Source organism: Rhinopithecus bieti, unplaced genomic scaffold, assembly GCF_001698545.2.
Source record: "Rhinopithecus bieti isolate Rb0 unplaced genomic scaffold, ASM169854v2 scaffold_15500, whole genome shotgun sequence".
NCBI lineage: Eukaryota > Metazoa > Chordata > Mammalia > Primates > Cercopithecidae > Rhinopithecus > Rhinopithecus bieti.
In genome coordinates this window covers 272230-289494 of record NW_016808186.1, presented here as the reverse complement: position 1 = coordinate 289494, position 17265 = coordinate 272230, and the positions used below count along the sequence as shown (strand labels likewise).

General features: G+C 48.7%; 2 protein-coding genes across 4 annotated transcripts in view; both read left to right on the top strand.

Annotated features, from left to right (window-relative positions):
* The window catches only part of ARSL (arylsulfatase L), a 29610-nt gene extending 27645 nt beyond the window's left edge, over positions 1-1965 (top strand). The window contains exon 9 of the mRNA XM_017885681.1: positions 1508-1965. Coding sequence (XP_017741170.1) covers positions 1508-1943 — 436 coding nt within the window. The 3' untranslated portion in view covers positions 1944-1965. The remainder of the gene's footprint in view (positions 1-1507) is intronic.
* A 5317-nt stretch (positions 1966-7282) lies between these two features.
* Positions 7283-17265, top strand: part of ARSD (arylsulfatase D) — a 21331-nt gene continuing 11348 nt past the window's right edge. For 2 of the 3 annotated variants that reach the window (XM_017885683.1, XM_017885684.1), the window contains exons 1-4: positions 7283-7420; positions 10191-10340; positions 13948-14069; positions 15256-15378. In XM_017885683.1, the coding sequence (XP_017741172.1) occupies positions 7377-7420; positions 10191-10340; positions 13948-14069; positions 15256-15378 (439 nt within the window). In that variant the 5' untranslated portion in view covers positions 7283-7376. Of the gene's footprint in view, positions 7421-7684; positions 7970-10190; positions 10341-13947; positions 14070-15255; positions 15379-17265 lie in introns of those variants that run through there. The other variant, XM_017885685.1, reaches the window with a different exon arrangement.

Genomic DNA, 17265 nt, shown 5'->3' with positions numbered 1-17265 from the left:
AGCCACCGCGCCCCGCCTAATTTTTGTATTTTTAGTAGAGATGGGATTTCACCATGTTGGTCAGGCTGGTCTCGAACTCCTCACCTCAGATGATCCGCCCGCCTTGGCCTCCCAAAGTGCTGGGATTACAAGCGTAAGCCACCGCGCCCAGCCTCTCCACGAGCTTTTTAAATTTAGTTTTTGTCAGTATGTGTCCCTCTCATTCCAGCGACATGCCTTCTGAGATCACCTGTCAATCGTCTTCAAACCATGGGTAGTTGTTACCCATAGTTTAAGCACCATGTATGGGCTGGATTTCATTCTTTCTTCCCTGCACTATATGAAGTGCAACTTTTGTCATCATCACACACACGTATGTGCATGCATACACACATGCACACACACATACTTGCTCACATATGTGTTCAAGACTTTTCTAGTCTCCTTTTTTCTTATTTTTTTGTAATTTTTTTTTGAGACTAGTCTTTCTTTGTCGCTCAGGCTGGAGTGCAGTGGTGCGATCTCGGCTCACTGCAACCACAGTCTCCCGGGTTCAAGTGATTCTCCTGCCTTAGCCTCCTGAGTAGCTGGGATTACAGGTGCCCACCACTACACCTGGCTAATTCCTTGTATTTTTAGTAGAGTTGGGGTTTCACCATGTTAGGCAGGCTGGTCTCGAACTTCTGGCCTCAAGTGATCCACCCTCCTCGGCCTCCCAAAGTGCCGGGATGACAGGTGTGAGCCACCATGCCTGGCCTCCAATTTTTCTTTATTTCTTAAATTGAAACAAGGTCTCAGTATGTTGCCCAGGCAACTCCAGGGCTCAAGCAAGCCACCCATCTTGGCCTCCAAAAATGCTGAAATTACAGGTGTGAGCCACCACGTCCAACATTTTGTAGTCTATTTTATGCATCTAGATGTGCTTCCAAATGTTTTAATCACCTGACCTTAACATGATTGCATCTTCTTTGTGAACAATTACAGGCGCATTCCTATAATCCCAGCTACTTGTGAGGCTGAGGCAGGAGAATCGCTTGAACCCAGGAGGCGGAGGTTGCACCACTGCACTCTAGCCTGGGCGACAGAGCAAGACTCTGTCTCAAAAAAAAAAGAAAAGGAAAAAAAAAAACTGACCAAGTGCAATTCACAGGCACTTCGTGCTTTCACAGTGTTGTGCAACCTCCACGTCTGTGTAGCTCCAGAACATTTTCATCACCCCAAAAGCAGACACTGTTCCTATCAGCAGTCACTCCCCATTTCACACCCTACAGACCCTGGAAACCACTACTCTACTTCCTGTCTTTATGTGTTTCCCTATCCTTGACATTCAATATGAATGGAATCACGCAATGTGTGCTCTTTTGTAACTTCTTTCTCTGAGCATAGTATTTTCAGGGTTCATTGATGTTGCAGCTGGTGTCAGTGTATCATTCCTTTTCATAGCTACATAGTACTCCATGTAAGATGTACGATGTTTTGTTTATCTGTCCATCCATCAATGGACGCTTGGGTTATTCCTACCCTTTAGCCCTTATGAAGATGCCATTCTCCAGCAATGCACCCTATTTCTCTATACCAACTCTGTAATTATTGTCTCTCCACCAGAAGGAACAATGTGGAAAGTCCACTTTGTGACCCCGGTGTTCCAGCCAGAGGGAGCCGGTGCCTGCTATGGAAGAAAAGTCTGCCCATGCTTTGGGGAAAAAGTACTCCACCACGATCCACCTTTGCTCTTTGACCTCTCAAGAGACCCTTCTGAGACCCACGTCCTCACACCAGCCTCAGAGCCTGTGTTCTATCAGGTGATGGAACGAGTCCAGCAGGCTGTGCGGGAACACCAGCGGACACTCAGCCCGGTTCCTCTGCAGCTGGACAGGCTGGGCAACATCTGGAGACCATGGCTGCAGCCCTGCTGTGGCCCATTCCCCCTCTGCTGGTGCCTTAGGGAAGACGGCCCACAATAAATGTCTGCAATGAAAAGCTGGAGCCCCAATTCCTAAATTTTGTCACTCAAACTGAAACAAACCAGCTGACCATGGTGGCTGTCATCCCAGCACTTTAGAAGGCCACCACGGGAGGATCACTTGAGGCCAGGAGTTCAAAACCAACCTGGGCAACATGATGAAACTCTAGCTCTACAAAAACAAAAATAAAAAAAATTAGCCTGCATGGCGGCATACGCCTGTGGTCCTAGCTACTCAGGAGGCTAAGGCAGGAGGATCATTTGAGCACAGGAGTTGGAGGCTGCACTGAGCTATGATTGCACCACTGCACCCCAGCCTGGGCAACAGAGCAAGACCCTGTCTCAAAAAAGAAAGAAAAGAAAAAAATGAAACAAACTTCAGCGTCATGTTAAGATATCTATTTGCATAAGGATGAATAGTTTCTCCCTGTGAAAAAACAAAGAAAAGGCAAGAAAAGTAGAAATGAACAATAAACATTGGCCAGGCGCAGTGGCTCACACCTGTAATCCCAACACTTTGGGAGGCAGAGGCGAGCAGATCACTTGAGGTCAGGAGGTCGAGACCAGCCTGACCAACATGGTGAAACCCTGTCTCTATCAAAACAAAACAAAACAAAAAGAAGCCAGGCGTGGTGACGTACGCCTGTAATCCCAGCTACTCAGGAGGCTGAGGCAGAAGAATTGCTTGAAGCCGGGAGGCGGAGGTTGCAGTGAGCTGAGATCATACCACTGCACCCCAGCCTGGGTGACACAGCAAGATTGTCTCATCAAAAATAAATAAATAAACAAACAAACAAACATTAATAATGAATCATTGAATGATCACTCAGACACCCAAACTGGAGAGGCAAAGTATCTCCTGGAGTCGGGGAGGATTCTGTCAATGGACCCCAGCTCGGTCTGGAAGAGGCTGCCCTGTAGCCCCAAACAGCCCAAGTCCCAGCAAAGGTGTCTCTGTGACTTACAGATTTGCACATGAACAGGAGATAGGCCCCAAAGATAAAAACTGACACTGATGTGGCTTTGTCTGTGGTGCCCATTTATAGAGTTTGTTTATTGTTTAAAACCACAAGGATGAACTGTGCTTCCCGCTGGAACTGTTTTCAAGTGGTTTTCCTTTGTCCCCAATGCCCCAGGGGATGTGGGCAAACTCAGGCTGTGGAAGCTGCACTGTACAGGCAGGGTTCGCCCCAGCTCTGAGCTGCGAGGTCATTGCATAATCAGGCTGTGCCTTCATTGTCTGGGCTGCTAGAATGAAAACACCATAAACTGGGTATCATCAAGAATATTTCTTGCAGTTCTAGAGGCTGGATGTTCAAGACCACGGCATGACAGAATCTGTGTCTGGGGAGAACCTGTTTCTCGGTTCATAGCTGCCGCCTTCTTCCCATGTCTTCACACAGTCATCCCTCTGTGCCTGTCTGTGTCCTACCTCTGATTCTTGTTTTTGGGGGTTTTTCTTGAGATGGAGTCTTGCTGAGTGCAATGGTGTGATCTCGGCTCACTGCAACCTCTGCCTCAGGTTCAAGCGATTCTCCTGCCTCAGTCTCCCTCGTAGGTGGGACTACAGGCGTGCACCACCACGTTCAGCTAATTTTTGTATTATTTAGTAGAGGCAGGTTTTCGCCATGTTGCCCAGGCTGGTCTGGAACTCCTGACCTCAAGTGATCCGCCTGCCTTGGCCTTCCAAAGTGCTGGGATTACAGGCATGAGTCACTGCACCCGGCCCTAATCTCTTCTTATAAGGACCCCAGTCCTATTGGAATAGGGCCCACTCTTGTGACCTCATTTTAAAGGATGAATAAAAACTTTATTCCTGTGAATTTGAGGGCAACGCAATTCAGTCCCCAACACATTCTCTCCTGGGAGTAAGGAGGCCTTTCCAATAGTTCTTTCTGTCTCCAGGTTCAAGCAACAGGTCGCTCCTCCCACTCTTCCAAACCTAGGTATGTGATGAGCAATGCCCCACCTCGTCACCACCTCAAGAACGTGTCCTCAATTTATCCAATCCATATCAGCCTCCAAGAATTCAGTCTGTGCATAGAGACCAAAAAAGTCAAATCCGTCTCCAGCCAATTCTCTTGAGTCAAGAAAGGAATAGTAGGCCAGGTGTGGTGGCTCACATCTGTAGTCCCAGCACTTTAGGACACTAAGATAGCTTGAGGCCAGGAGTTTCAGACCAGCTGGGATGACATAGCGAGACCCTGCCTCCACATAAAATTGAAATAATTAGGTGTGGTGACACGTGCCTGTAGTCCCACCTACTTGGGAGGCTGAGGTGGGAGGATCATTTGAGCCTTTGGCCTCCCAAAGTGTTCAAGACTACACCGAGCTATGATCGTGCCACTACACGCTAGCCTGGGCAACAGGGTGAGACCTCATCTCTAAAAAGAAAGGAAGGAAGGAAAGGAAAGAAGCAAAAGAAAAGGAAGAAAGGGAGGAAGGGACGGCAGGGAGAACCAGTTAACCCCTATGGCTTTCCCCATAGCCATGGCTTATGGAACAAGACCCAGCACTTTGGGTCAGCTGTGCCGGATGTTCCCAGCCCATAGAGTCACCTTTAAGTTCTTCAGCATCCACTGGGGAGAGTCACCTCTGTCTCCACACTTGTCCACACTCTTGACCTTGATGGCTTTGAAGCCAAAGTCCCCATGGAGGCTCCATGTGCTGAAAGTCATGTTAGACCCTCAGGGTCAGGGCTTACCCACCCTTTCCATCCCCACAACCTCCCGCAAATATGACTTCTGGAGCACCAGCTCCTACTGCCCCCAGGCCCCATTTCCAAATCCTGGGCACCCAAGACAGCTCAGTGTGTTTACATAATTTACCAAAGCGCACCCAAAGCTCTTTTCTCGCTAGTTCTCAGGAATCTCAACTCCCAGCAGCATAGAATTTCTTCCAAGGATCAAATCTCTGCTCCACCCCTGTTAAACCTCCCTGCAGAACTGCTTCTGGGCTGTCTCCTGCCCGCCTCCTTCCAGGCCTAGGCCTGGCCTTCTCCATCTGTGTGATAGAGGCTCAGCAAGAAATCCCAGTTGGGAAGCCCTCAAAGATAAAAAAGTTATTTTAAAAATTTTTTTAGAGACAGGGTCTTGCTCTGTTACCCAGTCTGGAGTGCAATGGTGCAATCACAGCTCACTGCAACCTCAAATTCCTGCGCTCAGGTGACTCTCCCACCTCAGCCTCCCAAGTAGCTGGGACTACAGGCACACCACCATGCCCGGGTAACTTAATTTTTTTTTTTTTTTTTTTTGTAGAGACAGGGTCTCTCTGTGTTTCCCAGGCTGTTCTCAAATTCCTGGTTTCAAGCAATCCTTCCCCCTTAGTCTCCCAAAGCACTGGGATTACAGGTGTGAGCCCCCAAGCCTATCTGATAAAAGCTCTTTTAGAGTAACAGGACAAAGAGAGAAGCAATAAACAGTGCTCAAGAACTAGCTCCAGACAGATGGCCAGCGTAATAAATGTAAATGAACTAAATTTGCCAATTAAAAGTGAATGGTCTTTTCTAAATAGAGTTCCCAACACCATTTTGGGAGATTCCAATTCAATAAATGTAGGGAATGGGGCTCCTGACTGTATTGTCGTGAACAAGCACCCCCATCATCCCATCCCAGGGGCGTGTGGAGCAGCTCCCTCATTTATGAAAATCCTTACGCAGTGGAGGGGCTTCTGAATCTATGTTTTCAACACAAACTTCCACCCCACCTCCCCGACCTTACTGATTCCATTTGGTAAGCATAGAGAACTGAGTTGCAAAGGAAAAAAAAAAATGGCATAAATGTTAGAGGCAGAATAATGGTGAGGAGGACCTAGATATACTTCCCACCTATACACCCAACATAGAGTCTTGTGGCTGGTCAGGAACAGTGGCTCACCTGTAATCCCAGTACTTTGGGAGGCCAAAGCAGGAGGACTGCTTGAGGCAAGAGTTTGAGAACAGCTTATGCAACATAGTGGGACCTAGTCTCTACCAAAAAAATAAATTAACAAAAATGTGTCAGAGGTGATGGTGCACACCTGTAGTTCCACTTCCTTGGGAGGCAGTGACAGCCTCACCCTTGACAGCCTCGGCCTTGGAAGAAGAAAGTACTGTTATCTTGAAGACTATGGAATCATTTTGCCCCTGACCAGTGGAAGAGAACCTAAGCAACCCCCTTTGAGGGAAAGTGGGTCACCTGGGCTGGAGGTAGGGTTGTGACATTGTTTTGTAAGCTAGCATTTCCTACAAAATACGAATTTATACTTTGACCAGATCTTGCGTTTTCTATGGGATGTGAGGGGGTGAGGTAAGACATGAAGGAGCTTGAGAAAATCAGTGACTAGAGGTCAAGAGAGTTAGACAAAAACAAAGGCTCACTGCAGCCTCAACTCTCAGCCTTGACCTTTCTAGAGGTCAAAAGAGTTAAAACAAAACAAACAAACAACAAAGGGGAGCCAAAGATACAAAAAAAGAATTAGGTGAGAGGGTAATGAGCAAAACTGCATCATTCAAAAACAAAAGGATGGGTCACAGAAAAGATGGGGAGGGGTCGAGGGCCCGGCGGTTAATCAAAAGGAGTAATTTCAACAGCAGTCTCATGAAATGAACAAAGATAAAAGTAACAATTGGAATTAGCTGGGCGTGGTGGCGCATGCCTGTAATTCCAGCTACTTGGGAGGCTGAGGCAGGAGAATCGCTTGAACCCAGGAGGTGGAGGTTGCAGTGAGCCAAGATCGCACCACTGCACTCCAGCCTGGAAGACAGAGTAAGACCCTATCTCAAAATAACAATAATAATAGTAATAAAAGAAGAAAGAAGGGCCCATTTAGCATTCCCGTTCCAAACTTAGAGAACAAGTCCAGCATCCGGAACAGACATTTCAAACACCAAGTTTTGAGAAACTGAAATCGCAGCTTGATCGCTCTGGGCAGGTCCTAAGACCCTCCAGGACAAAAAGAAAAGGGGCTCCCTGTGCTCAAACCTAACTGGGTTTATTTTTCATTTTCATTTATTTATTCTTTGGGACTGAGTGTCACTCTGTTAAATGAGCTAACATGCCCAGCTAATTTTTGCATTTTTAGTAGAGAGGAGGCTTCACCATGTTGGCCAGGCTGGTCTCGAACTCCTGATCTCAGGTGACCCACTCGTCTCGGCCTCCCAAATTGCTGGGATCCCAGGTGGGAGCCACCGCGCCCGGTCAATCGTAACTGGGTTTAATCAGCTCCTCCTTAGCCCCGGCCTCCCCGTGTGACGACCTGGGAAAACCTGCTTCCAAGCGCAGGTTCCGGAGGTCCCGAGAGCCAGGAGATGACGCGGATGAAGGAGGGGCGGCTGAAGGAGGGGCGGGCGCACACCCCAGATCCCGCAGCTGAGAGGGCGGAAGCCTTGGTACTAGCGGCGCCCGGGCGCGGAGTGCGAAGGGCAAGGTCCTGCGCTCTGGGCCAGCGCTCGACCATGAGATCTGCCGCGCGGAAGGGACGCGCCGCGCCCGCCGCCAGGTGCCAGGGACCCTGGGACGCGGCCCACACTAAGGCCTGGGGTGGGGACCTGGGGAGGGGGTCGCGAGCACGGCGAGGGGCGCCCCAGGCGAGCCTGGGCCCCTGTAAAGGGCGTGGTTGTGTCCGGCGCCTTGTAGTCCCCAAAATGTAGCTGGAGGCGCGTTCTGTGCCCGGGAAAGACGCCAGACAGCAGAGCCCAGGGATAGGGGGCGACTGAGGGGACGAGGGGGAGTGGAGGAGACCGAACTGAAGGGAAGTTGGAAGGGCAGGGAAAGAGAACAAAGGAGGAAGGGAAGGGAAGGCGGAGGAAGGCCGGCCGGGGCCGGAGGGAGCGGAAACTGGGTCGGTCACGCCCTGCTGGGTCCTCCACCACCGGTGGAGGGTCGTGACTGCAAGTTGTCCAGGTTCTTGGTATTTTGAACAAAGAATTGGACAAAACGCCCAGCAAAGAAAGAATGAAGCAACAAAAGAAGGAAAGCAGGGATTTATTGAAAACGAAAGGACACGTCACAGTGTGGGAGCCGACCAAGCAGCGGCTCAGGAGTCCGGGTACGGAATCTTCTTGGGTCCAAATACCCCCTAGAAGTTTCCCATTGGCCACTTCACCCTCACCTCATGTAACTGAAGTGTCGGCCCGCGATTAGTCTGATTGGTTGCAGACAGCAGCCAACCAGAGGCTGAAGTTACAAAAGTCACAGTCCTGTGCAAACATCTGATTGGTTGCAAAAACCAACTAATCAGAGACTAAGATAAAGTCACAAAGTTGCAAAGGAAGACTGGACCCGAAATCAGTCTGATTGGTTGCAGACAGCCAATCTACCATGTGCCCAGCAGAAAAGGTCAAAGGGAAGCCTCTGATCCTTTTGTTACTTAGGCATGGAAAGTTAGGATTTTCCCGCCAGGCGAGGTGGCTCATGCCTGCAATCCCAGCACTTTGGGAGGCCGAGGCCGGTGGATCACCTGAGGTCAGGAGTTTGAGACCAGCATGGCCAATATGGTGAAACCCCGTCTCTACAAAAAATACAAAAATTAGGCCGGGCCTCTACTAAAAATACAAAAAAATTAGCCGGGCGTGGTGACGGGCACCTGTGATCCCAGCTACTCAGGAGGCTGAGACAGGAGAATCGCTTGAACCCAGGAGGTGGAGGTTGCAGTGAGCCCAGATCATGCCATTGAACTGCAGCCTGGGCAACAAAAGTGAAACTCTGTCTCAAAAAAATAATAATAATAAAAATTTTTTAAATGAACAAAAAAGGAAAATTAGGATTTTCCTTTCAATTTACTTCTAGGAAGTCGGCATGAAAACCCTTAGGTTCCCTGCCTCCAGACCCTATTCTCCTGCCTCAGCAGTGCTGCCCTGCCTCTCGCCACCCTCCAAGACACGCCCCATCCTGTCCCCTTCCATGGCCATTACCCTGCTGGATCCCTCCCCATGGCCTTATTCTTCCCCTGCCCCCCAGTACAGCCGTGTCCCCCCAAACACCCTGAGACACACCCCTCGTTCGCACCCTTCTGGGAGAGCACAGCCATGATCCCCCAACACTGAGACACCACCCACCCACTGCTGTTGAAGGACCATCCCGCAGCACTAAGCAACCGCCCATCCACCCATCCACTGCAGTTCAAGGACTGCTTGAGCCAATCCTCCCACCTCAGAATCAGGCAGAGGTTGCAGTAAACCACCATCATGCCACTACACTCCAGCCTGGGCAACACAGCAAGACCCCATCTCAAAACAAGAAACCAGAAGAATAATAAAGCAGACTGGTTGTTTCAAAGTGACTTTTCTTACAGGGTTAAAGCATAGGAGACTTTCTTAGCTCAGGTGAACTACACATCTTCTTTTTGCTTGCTCGAATCTTCTGTTTTTCGGAAAACTGGCCTGTTTCCCTGTTCAGCTTGATGATGTGGCAGTTAGCACGAGTGACTCCATTCCAGTTTGTTCTGAACTGTGTGGTCTAGTGTGGCAGGCCAGGTCTCACTAACGCAGGCCTTCGTAACAACTGTTGCAGCACTGACCGAGTGGTGAAGTTACATCTTAAAAGCTGAAGCAACCAGCGCCCTTATGCAAAGGCTGGGATGTGACAAAAGCCCCCCAAGAGTTTTGCCCAGGCCTCTCCTGGGCCTTTGAAGCGTGAGGAGATAATGAAGGAATTCTTAACAGGACCCATTTAGGATTAAACAAGTTTATTGTGGGTCTTAAGAAACTCCCTAGACCTCCACAACAAGCTTTACCGGGGACTAAAGGAACTCCCAAAACTCTGATTTAGCGGGAGACGAGATAAGGGTAATCACCCCAGCACCTGGACCCATCTAGATGAAGTCAATTTACTGAGGCTCCAGAGGAAAGTCTTCCGGACTCAGATCTTAATTACAGATTAGAAGTTAATCACTTATGTCTTTAGATGAATGCACACTTACCCTTAGACATAGAGCTTTGAAGGTATATAAGCTCTGGAAAGCTTTGTAATTTTGAGTTCATTGGGAGAGAATTTCCAGGCCTTCCTTCTGTAACTGGTTACAGGATTAAAAGCTCTCCTCTTTCCCAGTTCATCTGCATCTCGCTGTTGGGCCACGAGAAATAGCAGTCTGACCCTCGTTTGGTCCGGGGACACTAGTGTACTAAGTCAGGCCAGGATAATAACCTCCCATAAAGCTGAACGTCTTCATTTAGTGATAAGACCTTTGCCTTCCCAGCGTGCCGCCTTGAAATGCCTACTTCCCGTTCCAAATTGTAGATGGTCATTTCTGTGTTTCACTTTCTCTCCAGGGACTCTTTGCTGGTGCTGCTGTTTTTATGCTTGCTTCAGAAGACGTGTGAACCTAAAACTGCAAATGCCTTTAAACCAAATATCCTACTGATCATGGCAGATGATCTAGGCATTGGGGATCTCGGTTGCTATGGGAACAATACCCTGAGGTACAGTTGGTTGTTGTTATTGGTGGTGATGTGATGTGAGTTTGACTGAACGGTGCATTTAAAATCTGCCTAGAGAAATTAGGAAACTCCTTAGGACCTCAGAACTCAACACCACAAAAAACTACCAACAGGTAAAAAGGCCCTTTTAAATGATGCGGAACTGCGGTGAGTGGGTGAATGTATTATTACCACAAAATGGGTAGCTTAAAACAAAGGGAATTTGTTCTCCTAGGTCTGGAGACCAGAAACCTTAAATCCAGGTGTGGGCAGGGCCGGGCTCCCTCTGGGGGCCCTATGGGAGGATCCTTCCTGCCTTTCCCAGCTCCTGGGGGCTCCAGGTGTACCTGGGCTTGTGGCCGCATCACTCCAGTCTCTGCCTCCGTCTCCACGCGGCCTCCTCCTCTGTGTCTGTGTCCTAATCTCGTCGTCCTATAAGGACACAGGTCATTGCAGCAAGGCCCACCCACTGTAAAGGTCTCATCTTCTGTTGAGTACGTTTGCAAACACCATCTGTTGCGGGCTGAATTCTGGTCTCCTCCACATTTGTAGGCTGAAGCCCTAACCACCCGTACTTCAGGTGTGACCGTATTCAGAGATGGGATCTCTGAAGAGGTAATTGAGTTAAACCGAGGTCCTTAGGGTGAGCCCTAATCTGACATGGATTACCAAAAGAGGAGATGAAGACACCGACGGAGCTCCCTGCGAAGCTGTAGGGAGGGACCCTTCCTGCTTCTCCCAGCTCCTGGGGGCTCCAGGCATCTCTGGGCCTGTGGCCACATCACTGCAGTGTCTGCCTCCGTCCCCACGTGGCCTTCTCCTCTGCATCTGTGTTTCCTCCTCTGTCTTTTAGAAGGACACTGGTCATTGCATCTAGGGCCCTTTCTAAATCAGGGTGATCTCATCTCGGGATACCTAACTAACAACATCTCCAAAGACAGTTTTTCTAAGCAAGGTCCCACACACAGGTTTGGGGGGTCAGCACGTGGACAGATCGGTTGGCAGACCCCCATTCAGCCCACTGCAGTGGCATGTGCAAACACAGAGTAGTAGCCTCTATGCCAGCCTTACCAGCAGAGTGCTTGAGTGGTGCTCACGTGCCTTCTACTACAGGAGAAAAGGTGAGAAACCTCCTTATTCCGTTTAGTGGGCTTTTCTCCTAGAAGGATCGCCCCAGAATGCAGGCTGCATCTGCTTTTCAATAGCTGCCAACCTCAGGAGTGGCCCCCGCAGAGCAAGGCCTCCCTTCTTTGCAGTGGACATTGCAGCACCTGCAGCAGTCTGCCCTGTGTGGGCCAGGCGCGGTGGCTCCCGCCTGTCATCCCAGCACTTTGGGAGGCCAAGGAAGGTGGATCACTTGAGCCCAGGAGTTTGAGACCAGCCTGGGCAATATGGCAAAACCCTGTCTCTATGAAACATACAAAAAGTCAGCCAGGTGTGGTGGCATACGCCTGTAGTCCCAGCTACTCGGGAAGCTGAGAGAGGATGGCTTGAGCCTGGGAGGTGGAGGTTATGGTGAGCTGAGATCGTACCACTGCATTCTAGCCTGGGCCACAGAGCAAGACCCTGTCTCTAAATCAATCAATCAATCTGTCCCCTGTCCAGGGATCCCCTTTCGAACACCCTGAGCAGGCCTGGTTGTAATTCACAGAACATGTGGTTCATCTGTTTACAGTGTACAGTTCAGGGACTTTTAGTCTATTCCCAGAGCTGTCCATCCATCACCACAAACCATGTTAGAGCATTTACATGCCCCCAGAGAAACTGCACCCCTTTAGCCATCACCTTCAGCGAGGGGCCTATCTGTGTCCCCTACATGCCTGCGTTGAAGCCCTAATCCCCAGGACCTCAGACTGTGACTCTATTTGGAGACTGAGTCTTTAGAGAGGTGATTCAGGTAAAATGAGGTCAGTAGGCTGGGCCCTGATCCAATAGGATTAGGGTCCTTATAAGAAGAGGAGATAAGGACACAGACAGGCATAGAGCAATGGCCACCTGAGGACACAGGGAGAAGATGGTGTCTACGAGCCCAGGAGAGCGATCTCAGGAGGAACCTGCCCTGCCCACGCTTGATCTCAGACTTCCAGCTCCCAGAAATGTGAGCGAGTAAATGTCTACTGGGTTTTTTTTTCTGTTTTATTTTGTTTTGTTTTTTGAGACAGGGTCTCACTCTATTGTCCAGGCTGGAATGCAGTGGCGTGATCACAGCTCACTGCAACCTCCGTCTCCTGGGCTCAAGCAATCCTCCCGCCTCAGCCTCCTGAGTAGCTGAGACTACAGGCACATGCCACCATGCCCAGCTAATTTTTGTATTTTTTTGTAGAGACAGGTTTTCACCATATTGCCAAGGCTTGTTTCGAACTCCTGGCCTCAAGTGATCCACCCACCTTGGCCCCCCAAAGTGCTGGGATGACAGGCAGAAGCCACTGCACCCAACCAATACCTGGTGTTGAAGCTGCCAGGTGTGTAGGACTTTGTTACGGCAGCCCCAGCTAACACTCCTCCAACTCTCTCAGCACCCTAACCCTCGGCCTCTGGCAGCCACTAATATACTTTCCATCTCTATAGACTCCCCTGTTAGGGACCTTTCATACAAATGGAATTATATGACCTGTGGTTTTTTATGTCAGGATGCTTTCACAGAACAGTGTTTTCAGGGCTCCTCCCCGTGGCAGCAAGTGTCAGTACTGTTCCTCACCCCTTGCAGTGGTTAAGTCATATTCCATAGGTTCCATTCTATGTGGATGCTTCTTTTAACTTCTTTCTTTCCTTCCTTCCTTCCTTCCTTTTTCTTTTTAGTTTTTTGAGACAGGGTCTCACTCTGTTCTCTCCCCCAGGCTGGAGTGCAGTGGTGTGATCTCAAGATCACTGCAACCTCCGCCTCCTGGGCTCAAGCTATTCCCCTGTCTCAGCCTCCTGAGTAGCTGGGATTACAGGCATGTACCACCTTGCCTGACTAATTTTTGTATTTTTTTTAGTAGAGATGGAGTTTTACTATGTTGGCTAGGCTGGTCTTGAGCTCCTGACCTCAAGTGATCCGCCCGCCTAGGCCTCCCAAAGTGTTGAGATTACGGGCATGAGCCACAGCGCCCGGCCCTCACTGTTTTTTGATATCTGATGCTGAAAGCTTTTAGGCCTCTTCTGTCTGGCTCCACATCTGGACGAGTAGATAAGAAAGCACAGGGACTGTCTCCTTCAGTGCTGACAGCAGATTCAGACCATAAACGCCCCCACCCTTGCATGGGAGCCCTCATCCCAGCCCCACACCCTCACCACAATTAAAAACAAAAATCTCCTTTCCTTGCTTCCTTAATTTCACACGAGCTTGGAAGGCCTGCCCTGCTCTCCCCGGAAAGCCTCATTATATGAGTCATAAATTGTCTCATATACTTTGTGTGTGTGTGTGTGTGTGTGTGTGACGTCAACCATCTCAACATCAACACCAAACTTAGGATAGGGGTCGATCTGCCTCTACAGGAGACCATAATGCCACTAATTCTGAAACCCGGTGAAGTCTTTGCAGTCTATTCCTCTGCCTTTCAGAGCAGGGATCTGCTTAAGCCAAATGCACGTCTCCCTTCCAACAATGACATTTGTGTGCTTTGCTCAGAACGCCGAATATTGACCAACTTGCAGAGGAAGGTGTGAGGCTCACTCAGCACCTGGCGGCCGCCCCGCTCTGCACCCCGAGCCGAGCTGCATTCCTCACGGGGAGACATTCTTTCAGATCAGGTTGGTGTCATGGAGATGATGGAGAAATGGGTACATCTCTGTGCACTCATTCTATCGTCTGTAACAGTTGAGTACTGATGGTGAAGCTATAGGGGCAATAGTACAAAGATCATCTGCAATTCATCATCTTCCTTGTATTTATGTAAGGAATATTGTATTGTGTGCATACACATAAAAGTTGTGATCATTAGGATGTGAACAGAAAAACCAAGTCTGGAATATTTTAAAGAGGTTTATTCTGAGTCAGTACGACTGATCACAAGACCAGGTGTCTCTTAGAGAGAGCAAAGTTTCCCCAAGTTGAGAGTCACTGTGATACAGCTAGATGATAGATAGATAGATAGACAGACAGATAGATAGACAGATAGATAGATAGATAGATAGATAGATAGATAGATAGATAATAGATAATTGATAGCTAGATACACACTAGATGGATGATAATGATAGATAATGGATGATTGATAGCTAGATATCTAGATGATGATACATAATGATAGATGATGTATAATGACGTGATAGATGATTGATAGCTAGATAGCTAGATAATAGCTAACTGATAATGATAGATGATAGATAAGAGATAGATGATAGATAATGATAACTGATTGATAGCTAGTTGATATAATGATAGATAATAGATACATAGATAGATGGATAGATACAGATGATAGATGATGGATACATATTGAGATAGACTGGTGACAGGTGATAACTAGGTAAACAGATAGATAGACATATGATAGATCATGGAGAGTGTGTCATCCTAAGGTAGGGTGTCTCTGTTTTGGCATGATGGACATTTGGGGCTAGATGATTCTCTGTGGTTGGGCCGTTCTGTGCACTGTATGTAGGGTCTTGAGCGCATCTCTGGGCTCCACACTCCCAATAACGAGTAGCACCACACCCCACCCTTTCTGAGTTGTGACACCAGAAACATCTCCAGATATTGGCCATGCTTATTATTTCCAGAATAGTGTGATAGATAGGTAGGTAGGTAGGTAGACAGATGACAGATGATAGATGGGTAGATAATTGATAGCTCCATACATGATAGATGGATGATAGATAATAGTAGCTTGGGTCGGGTGCACAAATCCAGATCTCAGACACCAAATCCCTGTGGTTGAGAAGTGCTCATCTAGAGAAGGGAAAGTAAATTCTTCCTCTTTTCCCTGCCCCACAGGCATGGAAGCCAGCAATGGATACCGGGCCCTTCAGTGGAACGCTGGCTCAGGTGGTCTCCCTGAGAACGAAACCACTTTTGCAAGAATCTTGCAGCAGCACGGCTATGCAACTGGCCTCATAGGTGTGGATATGTGGGAGCCTAACATTATACGGTGGTTGAGAAGATTAATGATAAAAAAGATCCCAGGCCGGGTGCAGTGGTACACGCCTATAATCCCAGCTACTCAGGAGGCTGAAGCAGGAGAATCACTTGAACCTAGGAGGCGGAGGCTGCAGGGAGCCAAGATCGCGCCACTGCACTCCAGTCTGGGTGACAGAGCGAGACTCCATCTCAAAGAAAAAAAAAATCCCGTTTTCCTGCAAAGGAAAACAATGCTGTGTCCTCTGAATCAGAAGTTGGTGCCTGGTCCATCTCAGGCCTATCGAATTGTCCCCAGTTTTTGATGAGTTTTTTTTCTTTTTAAATTCAAAATCCTAGGAGATTGCCCTCTTTTCTTCTCTGGACCTATCAGTCTTCAGCTTGTCCCCATTTATCACGACCTTCTTCAGATATTATCTTTCTCTGCATGCCCACTCACCATCTCAAAACCCCCAGAGTTAACAAACACTGCCTTCCTTTAGACAACAAGCCCCAGCAGGGGCAGAACACCCTCTGTAACAGACAGCATGTCAGGGTTCTCCAAGAGCACCCAGTATAAGAGACAGCGTGTCAGGGGTCTCCAAGAGCACCCTTAAGTTCAGAAAGTTGCTAGGAGGGTTTGGCATGCAGTTGTGCTCATGGGTGATTTATGACAGTCAAAGGAGGTGAGGCAGAATCAGTGATGGGAATTACATGGAATGAAGCCCAGGGCAGACCAGACAAGCTCCCAAGAATCCTCCCCAAGTGGGATCACACAGGATGCACCATATTCCCCCAGAAATGAGTTTTAACAGCACACATGGAATGCTGTCTATTAGGGGAGCTCCCAGGAGACTCAGCGCCCAGGGGTTTCTGTTGGGGGCTGGTTCTGCAGGCACTCACTGCCTGGCACCTACCCGAATTCCAGACTCCCAGAACCAACAGAGGTGTTTAGCATGAACCATGGTGCTTTTGCATATAGTTTAGGCACAGTCAGCTTATTATTTTAATAGTGTGAATTCTCCATTGGAAATCCAGATCTCAAACACCAGCCACGGGGAATCTTACAACCTGGCCTTTGTAAGGGGCACTAGCTCAGGCCTGCCCCTTAGACTCCTTTCTGCATGGAGAGGAAAGGAGGGAGTTGTTGGTTTATGCTGCCAAGCACCAGGTAGTCTGCTGGTTACCTCCTTCATTCCTTGCCCAGCCTGTGGGTTTAGAGGTGCTGTCCCCGTCATACACATGAGAACATGGGAGCTCAGTGGTGAGGTCACCGCCCCGACCTGGTGGTGAGATCTCTGTGCAGGGTTCCCAGTTCCCCTCTGTGCTTTTCTCACACTCAAAGCCACTGTCCCATTCACAGGAGCTGCAACATCCCAACTTGTTCAAAGCTGTGGTTTTCTAAAGGAGGACAACCATTGTTCCTCCTTTTCAAGTTTCCTGCCACTTTATTTTATTTTAAATTTTAAAAGTTTTTTCTTCTTTTATTTGTTATTTATTTTATTTTTTTGAGACGGAGTCTTGCTCTGTCCCCTAGACTGGAGTGCAGTGGCGTGATTGCAACTCACTGCAGCCTCTGCCTCCTGGGTTCAAGCGATTCTCCTGCCTCAGCCTCCCAAGTAGCTGGGACCACAGGCATGTGCCACCATGCTCGGCTAATTTTTTTTTTTTTGCATTTTTAGTAGAGCCAGGGTTTCAGCATGTTGGCCAGGCTGGTCTTGAACTCCTGACCTCAAGTGATCCACCTACCTTGGCCTCCCAAAGTGCTGGGATTACAGGGCCAGTGCTTTACACTGTAGAACTCTGTGTATCTCCTACTCTGAGGGTGGATCCTTCCTTCCTTCCTTCCTTCCTTCCTTCCTTCCTTCCTTCCTTCCTTCCTTCCTTCCT